General features: G+C 44.5%; 1 protein-coding gene, 1 long non-coding RNA gene and 1 other non-coding gene across 4 annotated transcripts in view; 1 reads left to right on the plus strand and 2 right to left on the minus strand.

Moving 5' to 3' along the window:
* KDM2B (lysine demethylase 2B) overlaps positions 1-18127 on the minus strand; it is a 154901-nt gene that overhangs the window by 127960 nt on the left and 8814 nt on the right. Inside the window, exon 2 of one of the 2 annotated variants that reach the window (XM_058691304.1) lies at positions 51-226. The exons of the other annotated variant lie outside the window; for it this stretch is intronic. Coding sequence (XP_058547287.1) covers positions 51-182 — 132 coding nt within the window. The 5' untranslated portion in view covers positions 183-226. The remainder of the gene's footprint in view (positions 1-50; positions 227-18127) is intronic. 2 annotated transcript variants of the gene reach the window in all.
* Positions 220-11743, plus strand: LOC131489382 (uncharacterized). The gene is made up of 3 exons (XR_009250521.1): positions 220-355; positions 5918-6048; positions 8242-11743. It is a non-coding gene; the product is annotated as an uncharacterized LOC131489382 (long non-coding RNA).
* Positions 12362-12473, minus strand: LOC131490707 (U6 spliceosomal RNA). The gene has a single exon (XR_009251207.1). It is a non-coding gene; the product is annotated as a U6 spliceosomal RNA (small nuclear RNA).

Raw genomic sequence — 18127 nt, forward strand, 5'->3', positions numbered from 1 at the left:
TGTGGAGGAGGCATTTGGGGGCTCAGGAAGAAATTAGCGCAGCTCCATACCTGTACGGACTGCATAACTTTTAAACTCCCGGACTCAAAGATACGGACCCACACACGCAGGTACAGGAAATAACAGCCAGACCAGAGCCTTTTCAGACCCGAGTTGACCGGAAGACGTTGCATTTCATTCATTCATCCTGCCCGCGTCTGTGGAGTCCTTTACTAGGCGACGAGCCCTGGAACACAAGTTGGACAGTTTTTAAAGGTCCCTGCGCTCGCCAAGAGAAGGAAATAGATGCTCAGGAGTGAAATACCGAGAGAATCGGATCTGGCGCCTCCTAACGCAGCTGGCAAGCAGGCGAAGGGTAAGCCCTCATTGGCCGATTATAAGAGAAAAGTCGGGGGAAAGCTCTGGGATGGGGCGTGGGGAACTTGGGGAGCCCCTCGATTAATCCTGTAGGGATTCTTGGCAGAGGTACTGGCACTCTCCTGCTTTCTGTCAATATACCTGGTTGGCCATGGCCACCCCCAAAACTGTAATCCTAAATGTGCTGTCCTGTAATTCCATTATGAACAGTAATAGTCAGTTAGACTTTGATGATGAGAAAAGCTGGCCCTAAACATTCCTCTAGCCCAACTAGGCCTGATCTTTGGGGTAACGATCAGGAGGAGATAACCACATGGCACCAGAGCTACAATAAAGGAACATTACAGATGCTCATAGCAGGCTTTGACAAAAAAAAAAACAAAAAAACAAAACTTCCCATATTTTTTATTTCTGCCATTAGCCCCTGTAGGATAGTTGGAGCAAGTAGTTTTGAAAAACTGAGGCTCAGAGAAATTATCAATCTGGATGATTTCCTCTGCCCCCATATGGTCCCCAGTCAACACTCCATTCAGACAGAGAGGTGTGGAGAGGAAGTGGCTTCCCCATCAGAGATCGGATGTGAACTATCAGCCCTGGATTGGTCACCCTAAGAGATAGCTTCCCCCTCACTCACCTTAAAGTTTCCTGTCCTAGCTTTCTATATTCTTTTCTACCCACCCCCAAAAACTGCTCTTTGAAGTTTGTTTTAATCCCAGTCCACTAGATGGCAAATATCAAAATTTGTTTCCAGACTGAAATCGCCCAGGTTAGCTCAGTGTGAGTGAGAAGGGGTTAGCCTTCAGCCCCTGTCAAGAACCAGGAACCAATTTATCTGCTTCTCTTTCACACAAGACCCCTTGAAGGGTAATAGTCTGGTTATTCCTCACATTACAAAGAAAAACTGAGTCTCAGAAAGGCAAAACCACTCACCCAAGCTCACAAGCTTGTAAATGTAGTTGGCGGGGCTCAAACCAGAGCCTGGTTCCGCCATCTCATGGTTTTTTGGATATTGACCACCTTCCTTGCTCCCACATAATGAAATGAACATGTTCAAAGGAGGGTGTCTGGGCTGGAGGGTCAAGAAAAGGAAGTTAAGTGCAATAAGGTAAAAGTGAAATAGAATGCTTGATCCTGATTCTCCTTTCCTCCCATAGACCCTTCTCTCTCTCCCCATGTGGCCTCATGGTGTCCCCAAAGGCTGGTGTCAGGAAAAGATCCGATGGCAGGCACCTCACTGCAAAAACAGTTAAGTCCATATATCACCCCAAAGGGGAGGTCCTCGCCTGTCAGAATGGAAAGGGGTTGAGTAGTCACCTAATTTAATCCCTTCCCTTTACAAACCATAAGGAAACTACAGACCAGAAAGAAGAATGGGCCAGCCTGGGTTTGTTCCCCTTGGACTCCCCCAGAAAGCCTACCCTACCGCCTGGTCCTAAGTGGTCACTCAATAAATGTTGGGTCCTTGATGGATCACCTTCCCCAGCGATATTTGCATTTTCCCTTTATCAGTAATTGGCAGATGAAAGGCTTTGTCCTCCCCTTGAAAGAATTCCAGGCATTTGCTCAAAGTGGGGGAGGAGGTTATTTTGGGCCAAAGGGGGAAGGGCCAAGACCCTTGAGCTCCTGGTGTTGGCTAATTGTCCCAGAGGAGCCGGAGGTAGGTGAGAGAGGGAAGGGAAGATTAAGGTGCTTCTCCAAGAGAAGTACTTTTTCTTGCAGGAAAAAAAGAGCAGGCCAGTTGTATTTGAAACTTAGTAATAATGACTTCCCGGACCCTCCTTCTCATTCTTACAAAGGGCCCAGTCAAATCCTGGCTGTGTTGGCCTCATTCATTCATTTCTTCATTCATCAAAGGTTGATTGAGCAGCTCTGTGCTTCAAGACAGAGGGGATACAGAAGAACCAGCTCTGATTGTAGACATACTCCAGGCTGCACAGGGAGTGGACAGACAGCTCCAAAGGGAGTTAGGAATCCCCAGAATTTAGATTTTCAAACTGTTAGAAACTGAAGCTGTTTTCACACTCATACATGATTTTATAAGAACTCCTGATGTTTGAATGCTTACTATGTCTTTAAGCAAAGGTACTCACAGTTGCTATTTCTTTGAATCCTCATCTAAACCCTAATGAGGGAGAGTCTAGAATTTGCCACCTTTATGGTTACTTGCCCAAATTTTACAGCTGTAAAATAACAGAGACAAGATTTGCATCCAGGGCTTATAGGAATCCGGAGCTCACAGCCTTTACCATTTACTATACCTCTCTGCAGGGCTGTCCCCTAGGACATGATCATGGAAATATTCTATGTCTGCGCTGTCCAATACAGCAGCCTCTAGCCACATGTGGCTACTGAGCACTTGAAATGTAGGTAGTGAGATTGAGGAAGTGAATGTTAAATTATTTTTTAATTTTAATTAAAATATAAATAGCTGTATGTATGTAGCTGTGTCTACCATTATTGGACTGTGCAATCTTAGTGTTTTCCAGAATTTGTCTTAACTCACCTACCAAGCTGCCTCACACTCTGATTTGGCACTGGGTCTCCATAATCAACCTTCTGGAAATATTTGTGGAATGAACAAAGGGACCCTGAGAAAATGAACTATTGGAATGATTTGGTGGGGGAAGAGGACAAGGGATGTCTGCAAAGGTTTCCTAAAAGGGGCCATCTGGTACAATGTGAATGTTTGGAGTGTTAGCCCTTCAACCAGTCACTCTGCGTGCCTGCCTGGGGATGCCAGTTGGGTAGAAGATTGTCCCACCTGCCCAGATCTGACAAATAAACTTCTCAAGGACAGATAATTGGTGATGGGGCAGGAAGCCTTAGAAATGGGTAACCACTTCCTGATATGTATCATGCTGATAGACAGGAACACAAAGATGCAATCCATTGTAACCCTGTTTGCAACAGAAAAGGACTGGATAAGGAGCGCCTGGGTGGCTCAGTTGGTTAAGCTTCCGACTTCAGCTTAGGTCATGATCTCACAGCTCCTGAGTTCGAGCCCCACGTTGGGCTCTGTGCTGGCAGCTCAGAGCCTGGAGCCTGCTTGGGATTCTGTGTGTGTGTCTCTCTCTGTCCCTCCCCCACTGCGCTCTCGCTCTTGCGTTCTCTCTCTCTCAAAAATAAACATTAAAAATTTTTAAAAAGAAAAAGACTGGGGCGCCTGGGTGGCGCAGTCGGTTAAGCGCCCGACTTCAGCCAGGTCACGATCTCGCGGTCCGTGAGTTCGAGCCCCGCGTCAGGCTCTGGGCTGATGGCTCAGAGCCTGGAGCCTGTTTCCGCTTCTGTGTCTCCCTCTGTCTCTGCCCCTCCCCCGTTCATGCTCTGTCTCTCTCTGTCCCAAAAATAAATTAAAAACGTTGAAAAAAAAATTAAAAAAAAAAAAGACTGAATATGATCTAAGGGAGTGGATTAAATAATCCTTGGACCATTTTTCTGTGCAATGAAATGTTATCAAAACATTAAGAAGAACAAAGTAGTTCTACATATACTGATGTGGGAGGATTTCATGACATCCTAAACATGAAACAATGAGATATGGAATACCAAATTGTGCTGACCACTAGGTCAACCAAAGGGAACAAATCTATATCTACATTTATTCTTTCGTATATACAGGATTTTCTTTGGAAATAAATATAATCAAAAAATGGGGGGAGAACCTGGAAAAGAGCAGAAAATGTATTCTTTGGTACAGCGTTTCATTTTTACCACATGTATGCATTAGAGTTGCCTGATTTGAGATCTTACAGATTCAATTTCACTTTCTGTGTTGTAGTATCCATAATACCTACTCAGGCAGGACTTTCATTTTATTTTATTTTATTTTTTTAGTTTATTTATTTATTTTGAGGGAAAAGGAGAGAGAAAATCCCAAGCAGGTTCCACACTGTCAGGGCAGAGCCCGACATGGGGCTCAGTCCCACAAACCATGAGATCATGACCCGAGCTGAAATCAAGAGTTGGACTGAGCCCCCCAGGTGCCCCAGGAGTTTCATTTTGTTCATCTTTTAAGACAATAAAGTTCAAAATCTGGCAAATCTAAGCCAAATAAATATTGTTTAGGCATATATACATAAGCAGTAAGGCATAAATAAAAGCAAATGAGGGGCGCCTGGGTGGCGCAGTCGGTTAAGCGTCCGACTTCAGCCAGGTCACGATCTCGCGGTCTGTGAGCTCGAGCCCCGCGTCAGGCTCTGGGCTGATGGCTCGGAGCCTGGAGCCTGTTTCCGATTCTGTGTCTCCCTCTCTCTCTGCCCCTCCCCCATTCATGCTCTGTCTCTCTCTGTCCCAAAAATAAATTAAAAACGTTGAAAAAAAAAAAAAGCAAATGAGTGATTAACACAAAATGCAGGAAGAGACTCAACTCTGAACAGGGAGAAGTGCTGGTGATTTCCTTTTTCTTAATATGGATGGTGAACACCTGAGTGTATTCTTTAAAATTTTACAAATGTGATTGTACTTATGAAATATTCCACAATCTAAAAATTGTTTGGGGGCACCTGGGTGGCTCATTCAGTTAAGCATCTGACTTCAGCTCAGGTCAGGATCTTGCAGATCGTGGGTTCGAGCCCCACATTGGGCTCTGTGCTGACAGCTCAGAGCCTGGAGCCTGCTTCAGATTCTGTGTCTCCCCCTGTTTCTTTCTCTTTCTCTCAAAAATAAACATTCAAAAAAAATTTCTAATAACAACTGTTTTAAAATTGCTTCAAGTCTAAGGGTACCTGGCTGGCTCTGGCGGGTGGAGCATGTGACTCTTGATCTCAGGGTTATGAATTCGAGCCCCACGTTGGGTGTAGAGATTACTTAAAAATAAAATAATTTTTTTAAATGGCTTTAAGTCTTTCTCCCCCATCCCCACCCATCTACCCAGTTTCTCCTGTCCATACTCCCATCCCCAGAAAACTTGTTAACATGTCTCTTGGGTATCCTAGCAGAAATAGTTTATGCATTTACACACTTCTATATACTTTTTCTGTTGTTATTATTATTATTATTATTATGTCACGTAAATATTACCCATTGTCCTCTTTCCTTTTGCATTTAATATGATCTGGAGATCTTTCCATATATTGTCTGGAGAACTGCATCATTCTAAAATATTAGCTAAGGATGAAGTAAATCTGAATGTCGTGATTCAGAAACAGTTCAAGATTGGTTAAGAAATAAAAAAGTCAGGATATCATATATGCTATGATCCCATTTAAGTTAAAAAAGAAGAAGAAAGAGCTTGAATGGAGCAACAAGCCATTACGTTTGATCGCTTCCAAGGGGGGAGAAAACTTTGAGGGAGTGATATAGGGACTATCTCATATATTATTTGCCCTTGTAAATTTATCAAACATTTTAAACAAAAAGGCATAGAAGATAAATATACCAAATATAACAAGGACTTGCGTATCCACCTCCTACTTTGCCAAATCCTGGATTTTTGTCATATTTTGTATTGCTTTTGCAATTTAAAAAATACTTTGGGGAACAGCATACTGTACTTTTTCTGTTCAAGTGAGTGGAGTTCCCAAAGACCTTTTCTCTTTTTTCTTTTTTTTCCCCCCACCAGTCCCGTGTAGATTGAAGTATCAGGGCAGCTTACATACAGCCTGAGCGTCTGGCTTTGGGCATTTGGGGAAGACTTTGCGAGAGTTCTACATCTCCCTGAGCGAGGATCTGAAGGAAACTTGGAAATAACAGGTGAGTTAATTAAGGGGTTAACTCCAGGAGGCGAGTCCTAAAAGTTCAAAGATACTTTCAAAACTTGCATCTTTGGATTGATGGACAAGTGTATTAACCAATGGAAATCAAACTCCAAGCATTACTTCATCATGCTAAATTGTCGTTGGTTGCCAATCCCTGAGGGCCTGACAGCCCGGCTGGCAGTTAACCCTTTCAGGGACGATCTTGCCCTTAACATCAATTTTATTTTGAAAGATGAAGTAGGGGCGGTTGAAAAGCCTATAAAGATTCCCCGGAACTTCAAGTGTCCATTTTGGATCTCAGCCCAGCAGGTAGAGTTTCGCCCCACAAAGGAACACCCTGGGACAAATTTCCTGGAGAAAAGTTTTGAACTTTTAAAATTGGGAATCAGCTGACCTTGCTTAGTGGGACGAGAGGGGAAGGGAGAAGTCTGATTCACTTTTTGTGCTGTCAGAACAGCGACCAGTGTTGGAGCCAATTCCATTAATCTTGCAGAGCAATCAGTCACTGAGAGGATTGAATTGCATTTCCTGCCCCAAAGATGTAGAGACCGATGACCTTTGCAGCAGCCCTCAGACCCCCCAGTTCACAGCTGGAGAGAGGATGTGTCAGCATTTACTTTCGGGTCTCACCCTGCCCTTTGTTCAAAATTCAAACTCTTTGTGCTCAGGCTGCTGCAGGGGTTTTTGTAGTTGTTGATTTTGCCAATTTTTTTTTTTTTTAAACCTCCCACGTCTTGGAACTTCTGAGAATCAAACTCTCTATTTAGCAGAAGATAATATCTGGAGGTGCCCCCAGAGAGGGAACCAGAATAGACACAGGGGAATTTTAAGAGAGGCCATTGGGCCTTTTGGCTTTCATTACTGCCCCTTCCTGGGCTCCCTGAATGCTGCAGGCTGAACTGGATGGAGCCAGAAGCCCTGCAAGAGGACTAAAAAGCCTCATGTGGACATGGGTCTGTTACAGAAAAAACCTTTTACACGCATTACCTCGGGTAAAAAGGCACTGCTAGAACAAAAGCATTTACATAAAGGAACATTCTAAATTCCCAAATCCAGTGAGCTATATGACCTCACACAAGGTGCCCAAACTGAGCCTCAGTCATCCCATCTGTAAAATGGGGGTCATAATATCAAACGTATAAGAGCTACAGGAGGATTGAATGAACCAGTGTTCTGTAACAGGGTGGTCATGGTGTGTGTCTTCATTAAAGTGAAGTCAACCTTCTCTCCCCAACAAGCCTTCAAAGTCTGATCGCACTCAACTGTTTTGGGTTCTTTGAATAGATCTGCTTTCTCTCCTCCAGACCTTTGCATTTGCTGATCTGTGCACCAGGAGTTGTCTCTCCTGCCAGCCGTCCTCTCCATAGCTCTTACTTACCCTCTTGGAACCAGCTTTGATATCTTCTCTTTCCTGTCCCCCTCATAATACTTATCACATTTTCTTAGTGTTGCCTATGCTTTCAGCACACTGGGAACCCTGGGGCTGTAGGGCCCCTGTCTGCCTCATGCATGGACGTATCTCCTGCCTAGCACAGTGCCAACACCTGCTCTGAGAGTACATATCTAAGCGTACCTGGGCTGGCTCAGTCAGTAGAGCATGCAACTCTTGGTCTTGGGGTGGTGAGTTCAAGCCCTATGTTGGGTGTGGAGCCTACTTAAAAAAAAAGAAAAAAAAAGTACCCGTCTAATGGAAGTCCAGCACCCCTACTGTGCCTCCCTTAGTCCCCAAATTTCTCACCCTTCCAGAAATCTAGGAGTAACAGTACTGAGATTTTTCTCTTGTCCTGGTTAGCCATATTACAACATCCTTTGCAAATGGAGTCAGTGGCTTTTTAACTCGCCTTGAAATGCACTTCATTAATTCACCAATTACTTATTGAGTGCCTCCTAGATTCCTACACAGAGCAGCCTTTGTAGGAAAGCCTGCTCTTCACCCCATAGCACCTATTCATGGCACAGGGCAGGCCTTTCACCCTGGTGAGGCCAGGATGCTCTGAAATGGAATGGACAGTTGGCTCTTACCCCAACCCAAAGAGAGGACTCTCTGAGACCACCCCTTGCAAATTGAGAGCAGGTAAGTTTGCCCAGCTTACCCTAGCACAAAGCTCTTTCCATTCAGAATACTTGTCATAATTATAATAAAATACTCATGTGTGAACAGTCTATTGTCTGGCTCTCTCTTTTAAAGGAAATGTCCCGGGGCCCCTGGGTGGCTCAGTCGGTTAAGCTTCCAACTTTGGCTCAGGTCATGATCTATGATCTCAAAGTTGGTTGGTGAGTTCAAGCCCGCATGGGGCTGGCTCTGTGCTGACAGCTCAGAGCCTGGAGCCTGCTTTGTATTCTGTGTCTCCTTTCTCTGCCCCTCCCCTGCTCATGCTCTTGTCTCTCTCTCTCTCTCTCTCTCTCTCTCTCTCTCTCTCTCTCTCTCTCTCTCAAAAATAATAAATGTTAAGATAGGTAGGTAGATACATAGATAGACAGATACATAGATGGAAGACTCTGAGGAGACTGACCTTGGTCTTAGTTCACTACTTATCCTCAGTCCCTAGGGCTTAGTTCATAAAATCTCTATTTTCAGCTTCACTAAATCTTAAACTGTACCTCTTTGAAGATGCAAAGTTCTAAGAGGTTCTCTGAAAGTGCAACAGACAAGGTGGTGTGCCTGGGGAGGTGGTGCTCTACCCCTTTCTAGCTCCAAAGCCCAGGCTCTCCTCCACTCCATCCCAGACTGCCTGGCCATCTCATGAGATCTCCTGGGCAGAAATTGAGTCACGGGGCCAAGGGGTGAGGGGAGGGGGGACAGGGGGCAGGGAACCAGCTGTCATCGCAGGCAGCTGAGGCCTGCGAACCCCCTGGTCTGAGAGGCCCCTGGAGTTGCTGATGCTGGGTGGGGAGAGGGGAAGCCGCTCTTTGCATGTGAGCATGGCTTCCCCAGGGCGATGCAGGGGTTTTATCACTGGTCACTAGCCACTTGGTGTCCCGGCTTGATGGCCTGGAGTCTGGAGACCCTGGGCGGAAGGGACAGTGGCACAGAGCCTGCTGTGGGGGCAGGGCTGGGGCTGGTAGTGCCTCTGGGTCAACAGCAGCCCCAGAATGACCTAGCGGGCCTTAGACCTCTGCTCCTGATCTCTGGAATCCATTCATCTGCCTGAGCCTTGACTTCAGCCCCTGCATCTCCCACAGGCGATCATGCTTAATGTCTGCCCTGGGCGTGGCAAGGACGCTTCAGCAGAGTTTTGTGAGTCCTCCACTCACCTGGGTCAACTTACCCACCACCGATAATAAACTCTTAGAAGAAAGTTTGATGCTCCTTTTGTTAACACCACAATCCTAGGCACTCAATAGAGGCACAGCAAAGAGTAGAATCCTCAGTCCTTCAAAGGTCCTGACTTCTTAGCCTGTAAGTTGTGTGCCTGTAGGTAAGTGACTTCACCCCTCTTAATCTCATTATCATTTCTACAATGGGAAAATAATAGATGTTTGGGAGAATGAAATGAAACCACAGAAACCCCAGTCATCACACGACCTCGTTCCCTTTTCTGCTTTCATTTTCTCTAGCACTGATCACCATCTATCAGATCTTTTATTTATTTGTTGTTTTTCTCCTCCCACTAGGATGTCAACTCCACAAAGCGGCAATTTTAATCTTTTCTGTCCACCTCTGTACCCCCACACCTGTCAAATAGAACTGAACCCATGAGATTCTCAATAAATATTTGTTGAATAAATGAATGGATGGATGCAAAGTGATTAGCACTTGGTAAGTGCCCCATAATGATCGCTAGTTTACCATTGTGATTAAGCACTCAGTCTCTGGAATCTAACTGAAAGCGGAATAATTGAGGCAGGAGAAATTTAGCATCACGATAGGATGTTGGCACTCAAGCTGAGAAATCCTGTGTGCATCATTTACTAGCTGTGTAATCTGGTACAAGTGACTTTGCTTTCCTAAGTAAGGCTCAGTTTTCTCATCTGTAAAATGGAGGTAATAATAGCACCTCCCTGGTAGGATGTGAAGATAGGATAAGATGGTAATGTAAAGCATTTAGTAGAGTGTCTGGTATATAGTAAGTGCTCAATAAACAGTAATCATCATTATTCATTATAGTAATACTCAGATGAGAGGTGATGTCTAAGTCAATTAAACCATTGCTAAGCACTCAAATATGTCAGGGTCTAGCAGGCTCAATTAATGTTTATTGACTTCGATCTGTGAGCTCCTCAAGGAAAGAGATTGTGTTTACATTGTCATGATATTGGCCTACAGTAGATATATGAAGACATGCTGGAAAATTTACATTCTGGATTCAAATATCAGTGAGAACATGGAAGAGCTACTAGAATAATAAGAATACCAACGTCCTACTGTGCGCCAGGCACAATGTTGGTTGCTGGAGATAAGGCAATGAGCTCAAACAAACATTGTGGCTATGACTTTCAGGCTAGTGAAACTTAGCAGAGTTGACAGACTTTGTTCCAATAATTGCACAGACAGATGGAACATTGCAACTAAGTGTATCATGACAAGGAGGTATAGGAGGCTCTGACATATAGAATGTGGGCATGGAGAGGATGGGGTTGACCTGGTCTTGGGTTGAGGAGGAAGTCAAGGAGCTTTTGTCAGCATAGAGCTGAGCCCCATGGAAAGAAGAGGTCTTGGCTAGGCTGAGGGTAGGGGAAGTGTTCTCAGCAGAAAAAATAGCAGATGTAGAGGCCTTATGATGGGGGAGTCCATGTACTAAAGGAACTGAAAGAAAGCCTGGATGATCCCAATGTAGTGAGCCGATGGCAAGGGACAGGGGTGAAATAAACTGGAAATAGAAGTCGGCACTTTGGAAATTAATTGGGCAATGTGTGGTAAAGCTGAAAGAGTGTACAACCTATGATCCAGCAATTCCAACTCTAGGAACATTCTAGAGAAACAGCCACGAGTGCACTGGGAAGCATGAACAAGGAAGTTAGCCCTAGCCGCATTGTATGCAGTCTCAAAAAAACAGTGAAACAACCCAAATGTTCATCAACAGGAGAATGGACAAATTGCAGAATGTTTTCCTTGGGTTCCTCAGAAAGCAGTCTGCACCAAAAGTTAGTGTAGTACTCCTTTATCGGAGAATGCAGTCCTGAGGAAGCAAGAGAGAGGAAAAGGGGCAGTGAGACAGGGAAAGAGGGTGAGTCCGTATGAGGGTACCAAGGAGTGGCCATATTTACCACAGCATCTTGGACAGTTCTGGGGGTCGGAAGAAGGGAAGAGAATTATCTGCTGGCTCCTGGTCCAACGTTTGCCCCAAGGGGTGTAAACCCCCCCCCCCACTTGGAGATTACCCATGTGTAAGCACCTCGGACGCCCCTTAGTGCTGCACATGTCTGCCACAAGGAGAAGCCCGAGATGGAATCTAGTTGGCCAGAGCCCACACAGAATCGGTCACCGTGTAAGGGTCAGGATGGAACAGGTCACCAAGGGAGATTGTCTGAGAAGGCAGGCTGAGAAGAGCTGAGGAGGCCTGTGACGTATGTGATGTAATACCAAATAGTATACAGCAGTGAAAGAGACGTATAGCTGCGTACGTGCACATGAAGACTAGCCAAACAATGTTGAGTTGAAAGGCAAGTTGCAGAAGAAGGTACAAGGTAAAGTTTATTTATATAAGGTTCAAAAAGAAGCCAGTGTAGACAACATGTATAAAAAAGCAGTGGAGGGGCGCCTGGGTGGCTCGGTCGGTTAAGCATCCGACTTCGGCTCAGGTCATGATCTCACTGTCCGTGAGTTCGAGCCCCGCGTCAGGCTCTGTGCTGACAGCTCAGAGCCTGGAGCCTGTTTCGGATTCTGTGTCTCCCTCTCTCTCTGCCCCTCCCCTGTTCATGCTCTGTCTCTCTCTGTCTCAAAAATAAATAAACGTTAAAAAAAAATTAAAAAAAAAAAAAAAAAAAAGCAGTGGAATAATAACAGATAAATCCAAAATTGAGGCTACTAGTTGCTTCTGGGGAGTTAGGAGGAAATTGTTATGAGGCCATGGAGAATTCCAGAGAAAATGCTGGTGATGTTGGGGGTTTTGTTGTTGCTACTGTGTTTTTATTGTTGTCATTTTTTTTTAATGTTTATTTATTTTTGAGAGAGAGAGAGAGGCAGAGCACGAGCCGGGGAGAGGCAGAGAGAGAGGGAGACACAGAATCTGAAGTAGGCTCCAGGCTCTGAGCTGTCAGCACAGAGCCCAACATGGGGGTTTGAACCCATGAACTGTGAGATCATCACCTGAGCCGAAGTCAGACACTTAACCGACTGAGCCACCTCTCTCTCTGTTGTTGTTATTTTCAATATGGAACACTTCACACGTTTACATGTGTCATCCTTATGCATGAACCATGCTAATCTTCTCTGAATTGTCCCAATTTTAGTATATACCCTGATGAAGTGAGGAGGGTTTTTTAATGGCAGCAAATACCACACAGGGTTTATCATTTAAATCTTTAATTAAAAAAAAAATTTTTTTTAAGTAGGCTTCACACCCAGGTTGGAGCTCAATGCAGGGCTTGAACTCAAGACCCTGAAATTAAGACTTGAGCTGAGATCAAGGGTTGGATGCTTAACCAACTGAGCCACCTCTGCATCTCTAAGTCATTTTTTTAAAGATTATATTTTTATTTTTATTTATTTTTAATTTTTAAAATGTTTACAGCCCTCTTAGCACAACGGGCAGCATGTCAGTCTCATAATTTTTTTAAAACACTTATTTATTTTTGAGAGAGAGAGTGCGCGCGCATGTGCACATGAGCACGGGGGTGGCAGAGAGAGGGAGTCACAGAACCCGAAGCAGGCTCAACACTGTCAGTGCAAAGCCCCACATGGGGCTCGAACTCACAAACCATGAAATCATGACCTGAGCCTCAGTCGGCTGCTCAGTCAACTGAGCCACCAAGGCACCCAAAAGACTATATTTTTAAGTAATCTCTACACCCAACGTGGGGCTCAAACCCACAACCCCGAGATCAAGAGTCGCCTGCTCCACCCACCGAGCCAGCCAGGCACCCCTTCATTTAACTAATTTTTAAGGGTACAGTTCAGTGGCATTAAGTATATTCACATTCACGTTGTGCAACCATCACTACCATCCAACTCTAGAATCTTTCCTTCATCCCACTCTTGGATAGCTTGGGCTACTCTAACAAAATGCATCCACAGGGTGGCTTAAACAACAGTCATTTCTTTATCACAGCTCTGGAGGCTGGGAAGGTCAAGGTCAAGTTGCCAGCAGATTTGGTGTCCGATGGGGGCCATCTTCCTCACAGATGGTCTCCTCACTGTAACCTCACATGACGGAAGGGGGCACTCTATGGTTTCTTTTATAAGGGCATTAATCCCAATCATAAGGGTGAAAGCCCACTTCTTGGTTTGTAGCCAGCCGCCTTTTCCCTGTGTGCTCACATGCCTTTCCTTGGAGGGTGTGTGGAGAGAGATTTCTCTCTCTTCCTCTTATAAGGGCACTAATCCCATCAAGAGGGCCCCTCTCTCCTGACCTCTAAAATGTAAACGTAATCATCTCCCAAAGGTTCCACCTCCAAACACCATTACGCTGGGGGTCAGGGTTTCAACATATGAGTTTTAGGAATTTCAGCCCATAACAATCCCAAACAGAAACTCTACACCTACTGAATAACTAACTCCCCAAAATTCCCTCTCCAGGCAGCGCCTGGCATCCACTATTCTATTTTCTGTCTCCATGAATTTGTCTACTCTAGGGACTTCCTATAAGAGGAATAATACCATATTTGTCCTTTAGTATCTGGTCTATTTCATTTCACGTAACGTCTTCAGTGTTCATTCATATTGTAGTGTGTGTTAGAATTTCCTCCTTTTTGGGGGCACCTGGCTGGCTCAGTCATTAAGCATCCAACTCTTGACTTCAGCTCACGTCATGATCTCATGGTTCGTGGGATTGAGCCCCAAGTCAGACTCTGCACTGACAGCATGGAGCCTGCTTGGGATTCTCTCTCTCTGCCCCTCCCCTGCTCGTTCTCTCTAAATAAATAAATAAACATAAAAAAAAAAAAGAATTTCCTTCCTTTTTAAGGCTACATAATAATCCATAGTATGTATATAGCACATTTTGTTTTCCCATTCATCTGCTGATTGACATTTGAGTTGTTTCTACCTTTTGGCTATTGTGAATAATGCTGCTATAAAAGTGGTGAATTTTTGTTTCTTAAGTTGATCGTGATAATAATATATAATTATTTTTTAAAATGTTTTTATTTATTTTTGAGACAGAGAGAAACAGAGCATGAGCGGGGGAGGGGCAGAGAGAGAGGGAGACACAGAATCTGAAGCAGGCTCCAGATTCTGAGCGGTCAGCACAGACCCTGACTCAGGGCTCGAACTCACAGACTGTGAGATCATGACCTGAGCTGAAGTCGGACGCCTAACCAACTGAGCCACCCAGGTGCCCCAAATATATAATTATTTTTAAGCCACATGTATGTTTATTTCCTATTTTTCAAGTTTAGAACTGCATAATATGATTCTTTATTACTAAACTGGTCCACAGTGGCACTGTCTTCATTATTTTGCATGACAGTAAGTACCTCCAAAAAGTAATTTAATGACTCAGTTTTACTATGACAAACTCAGTATTTGCCATTTCTTATCAAAATAATTGGTATATCATTAAAGTTATCTTTGTAAATGTTCTAAACAACCTGATCATTAAATAGAAGACCCCAGTAAAAGATAACAAATAAATGAGCTAATTTTTTTATTAATTAAAAATAAAAGGGAGCACCTGGCTGGCTCAGTCAGTGGAGCACGCAACTCTTGATCTCGGGGTCATGAGATTGAGCCCCATGTTGGGGGTAGAGATAACTTAAAGGAAAGGGGGTGGTTCAGTCAGTTGAGCGTCGGACTCCAGCTCAGGTCATGACCTCACAGTTCATGAGTTCAAGCCCCGTTTCGGGCTCGCCACTCTCAGCGTGGAGCCCACTTCAGATCCTCTGTCCCCCTCTCTCTCTGTCCCTCCCCCTGCGTGCACACACTCTCTCTCTCTCAAAATAAATAAATAAATAAACGTTTAAAAATAAATAAATAAAATGAAATAGTTAAAATGGTAATTTTATGTTGTATGTATTTTACCACAATTAAAAAAGAAGGGAAAGAAGGAAGGAAGGAAAGTGTCAGATCAGGCAAACCTGATGACTGCAGTGAATATTTGAGTCTCAACAATTTCTTTTTATTTTTTTAATGTTTATTTATTTATTTTGAGAGACAGCACACACCCAGAGGGAAAGAGGGGGGGGGGGGGGAGAGAGAGAGAGAGAGAGAGAGAGAGAGAGAGAGAGAATCAAGCAGGCTCCACGCTGTCAGCACAGATGCCTACTTGAGGCTTAAACTCACGAACCATGAGATCATGACCCGAGCCAAAATCAAGAGTGAGAAGCTTCACCAACTGAGCCACCCAGGTGCCCCAAGTCTTTAACAATTTCTGTGCATTGCCTCAATTTTTACAAGAATAGATTACATAGAAGTCCAGTCAAGGGGTTGCACCAAAGGAGGAGGACTTAATCCCTCATTTATTGCTGGAAAAATCAAGCCAAACGGAGGTTGGGCAGCCTGTCAGAGGCTCCCGGCTCCTGGCCAGCAGCACCAGGGCGAGGACCCAGCTATTGCCCTCTTGCCTGGTGTATGAATGAACAACTGTCCATAGGGGAAGCAGCAGTAACCAGATAACAGGCACTGACTGAGCGTGTGCTACAGGCCAGGTCCTTCCTGGGTGCCCAGGGGATGGATATGCAAGTGAATGAGAGGAGAGTCTATCTGACCTTCAAAGAGCTGGTTCCCAGGTAAGAAGATAAGACTCAGAAAGGTACCTGCCAGTACAAGTTGATAAGGGGCCCCTCTGCAGTCTGAACACACCCACATTACTGCCTTATCTTTGTATGTTAGAGTTATTTATTTACAGGCCATTTTAGCAGGAAGACTGGGGGCTCCTTGAGGACATTCATTGATTCAGGTATTTACTGAATAGTACTGTGTACCTAGGCACTGATTTGAGACAGCTGGTATACAATAAATGTTTGATAAATGTACATTGCCTAGCATTCAGTAGGCATTCAATAAATGCTCTTTGAATTGAATAAACAATGCATGAATAAATAATTTGCACAAGGTCCGGCATACAGCAGGTATTCAATAAATGTTGAATTGCATGAAGGAAGGAATAGCACACTGGAGGTACTCGTTAAATGTCGCACCCTCCTGCCTGTCTGACCTACCTCCATCCTGAGCCTGAATCCTGGACATGGAAGCCCAAAGACTAAATTGGATGTGCTGATCATCATCCATCCATTCATCCATTTAACAAGCATTTATCGAGGATCTACTGTTTGCCAGTCCCTGGGGATATAGCAGTGAACAAGCAAGTGTTTTTCTCTCATTTGCTCACATTCTGATGGAGAAGAAAGACAGTAAATAAGTTAATAATTAAAAAAAAAAAAAGTAACAGTAAGTAAACCCCGGTGACATTAAGTAAACCCAAGTGATGTGAAGGACTGAAGGGAGGTGAGAGGAGTGGGTGAGAGAGATTAATCAGGGAAAGACCTCTCTGAGAAGTGGACGTTGGAGAAGTCTGAAAAGGAAGAAACAGCCAGCCAGCCATATGAAGATCTGGGGAAAGAGCGTTCAGGCAGACGGAACAGCATATGCAGAGGCTCTGAGGCAAGAACGGAGTCGGCCTGTGGAAAGAACGGTGAGAAGCAAGTAGGTTCCTATGCAACTGAGCCAAGGGGAGGGCGGGACAGATAGGAATGGGTTAGATCACAGAAGGCATTCCCATTAAAGGTAAGGAGCTTGGGTTTTATTCTAACTCAGATGCAAAGCCATTGGAGGGCTTTAAGCACTGTGGGGTAGCCTGAACAATGAACCTCCAAAGATGTCCACATTCTTATTCCTTGAACCTGTGAGTATATTACTGCATATGGCAGAAGAGGCTTTGCAGACCTGACCAAGTCCAGGGTCTGGAGATGGGGAGATTATCCCAGATTATCCAGATTGACTGAATGTAAACACAAGGGTCCTTATCAGAGATAGAAAGGAGGGTCAAAAAGAACAGTAGATGTGGCAACAGAAGAGATTGGATAAATGTGCTTTGAAGAAGGAGGAAGGAGCCACAAGCCAAGGAATATGGGCCTCCACTAGACGCTGGAAAAAGCAGAGAAATGCATTTCTCCTCAGAGCTTCCAGAAGGAACCAGACCTGCCAGCATCTTAATCTTAGCCTCTCATAATTCATTTTGGACTTCTGGCCTCCAGAACTGTAAGAGAATAAATTGGTATGATTTTAAGCCACTAAATTTGTGGTAACTTATTGCAGCAGCAACAGGAAACTAATCAACCAAGGGCGCCTGGCTGGCTTCAAAGGTGGAGCATGCGACTCTTGACCCTGAGGTCGTGAATTTGAGTCCCACGTTGGGTGTAGAGATTACTCAAAATAAAAATTTGAGTAATAATAAAAAAGAGGGCACCTGGGTGGCTCAGTCAGTTAAGAATCCAACTTTGGCTCAGGTCACGATCTCCTGTTTCATGGGTTCAAGCCCTGCATCAGCTCTGCGCTGACAGTGTGGAGCTTGCTTGGGATTCTCTCTCTCTCTTTCTCCCTCTCTCTCTGCCCTTCCCCCATTCATGCTTTCTATTGCTCTCAAAATAAGTAAATAATAATAATGAAGGGCGCCTGGGTGGCTCAGTCAGTTGAGCACCCAACTCCTGGTTTCGGCTCAGGTCGTGATCTCACAGTTTGTGAGTTCCAGCCCCACATTGGGCTCTATGCTGACAGTGCAGAGCCTGCTTGGGATTCTATCTCCCTCTCTCTCTCTCTCTCTCTCTCTGCCCCTCCCCTGCTCGGTTTCTGTCTCTCTCTCTCAAAAAATAAATAAATAAACATTAAAATAATAATAATAAAGCTAATCAACTGGACAAGGAACAGAATCAGACTTGTTTTAGAAAGATTTTTCTGTTTGCTGTTACAGAATGGCTTTAGGAGGATTAAAAGTAGAAGCAGAGACACCAGGGAGGTTACTGCAAACTTCTGAGCG

Source organism: Neofelis nebulosa, chromosome 11 (genome assembly GCF_028018385.1).
Source record: "Neofelis nebulosa isolate mNeoNeb1 chromosome 11, mNeoNeb1.pri, whole genome shotgun sequence".
Taxonomy (NCBI): Eukaryota; Metazoa; Chordata; class Mammalia; order Carnivora; family Felidae; genus Neofelis; species Neofelis nebulosa.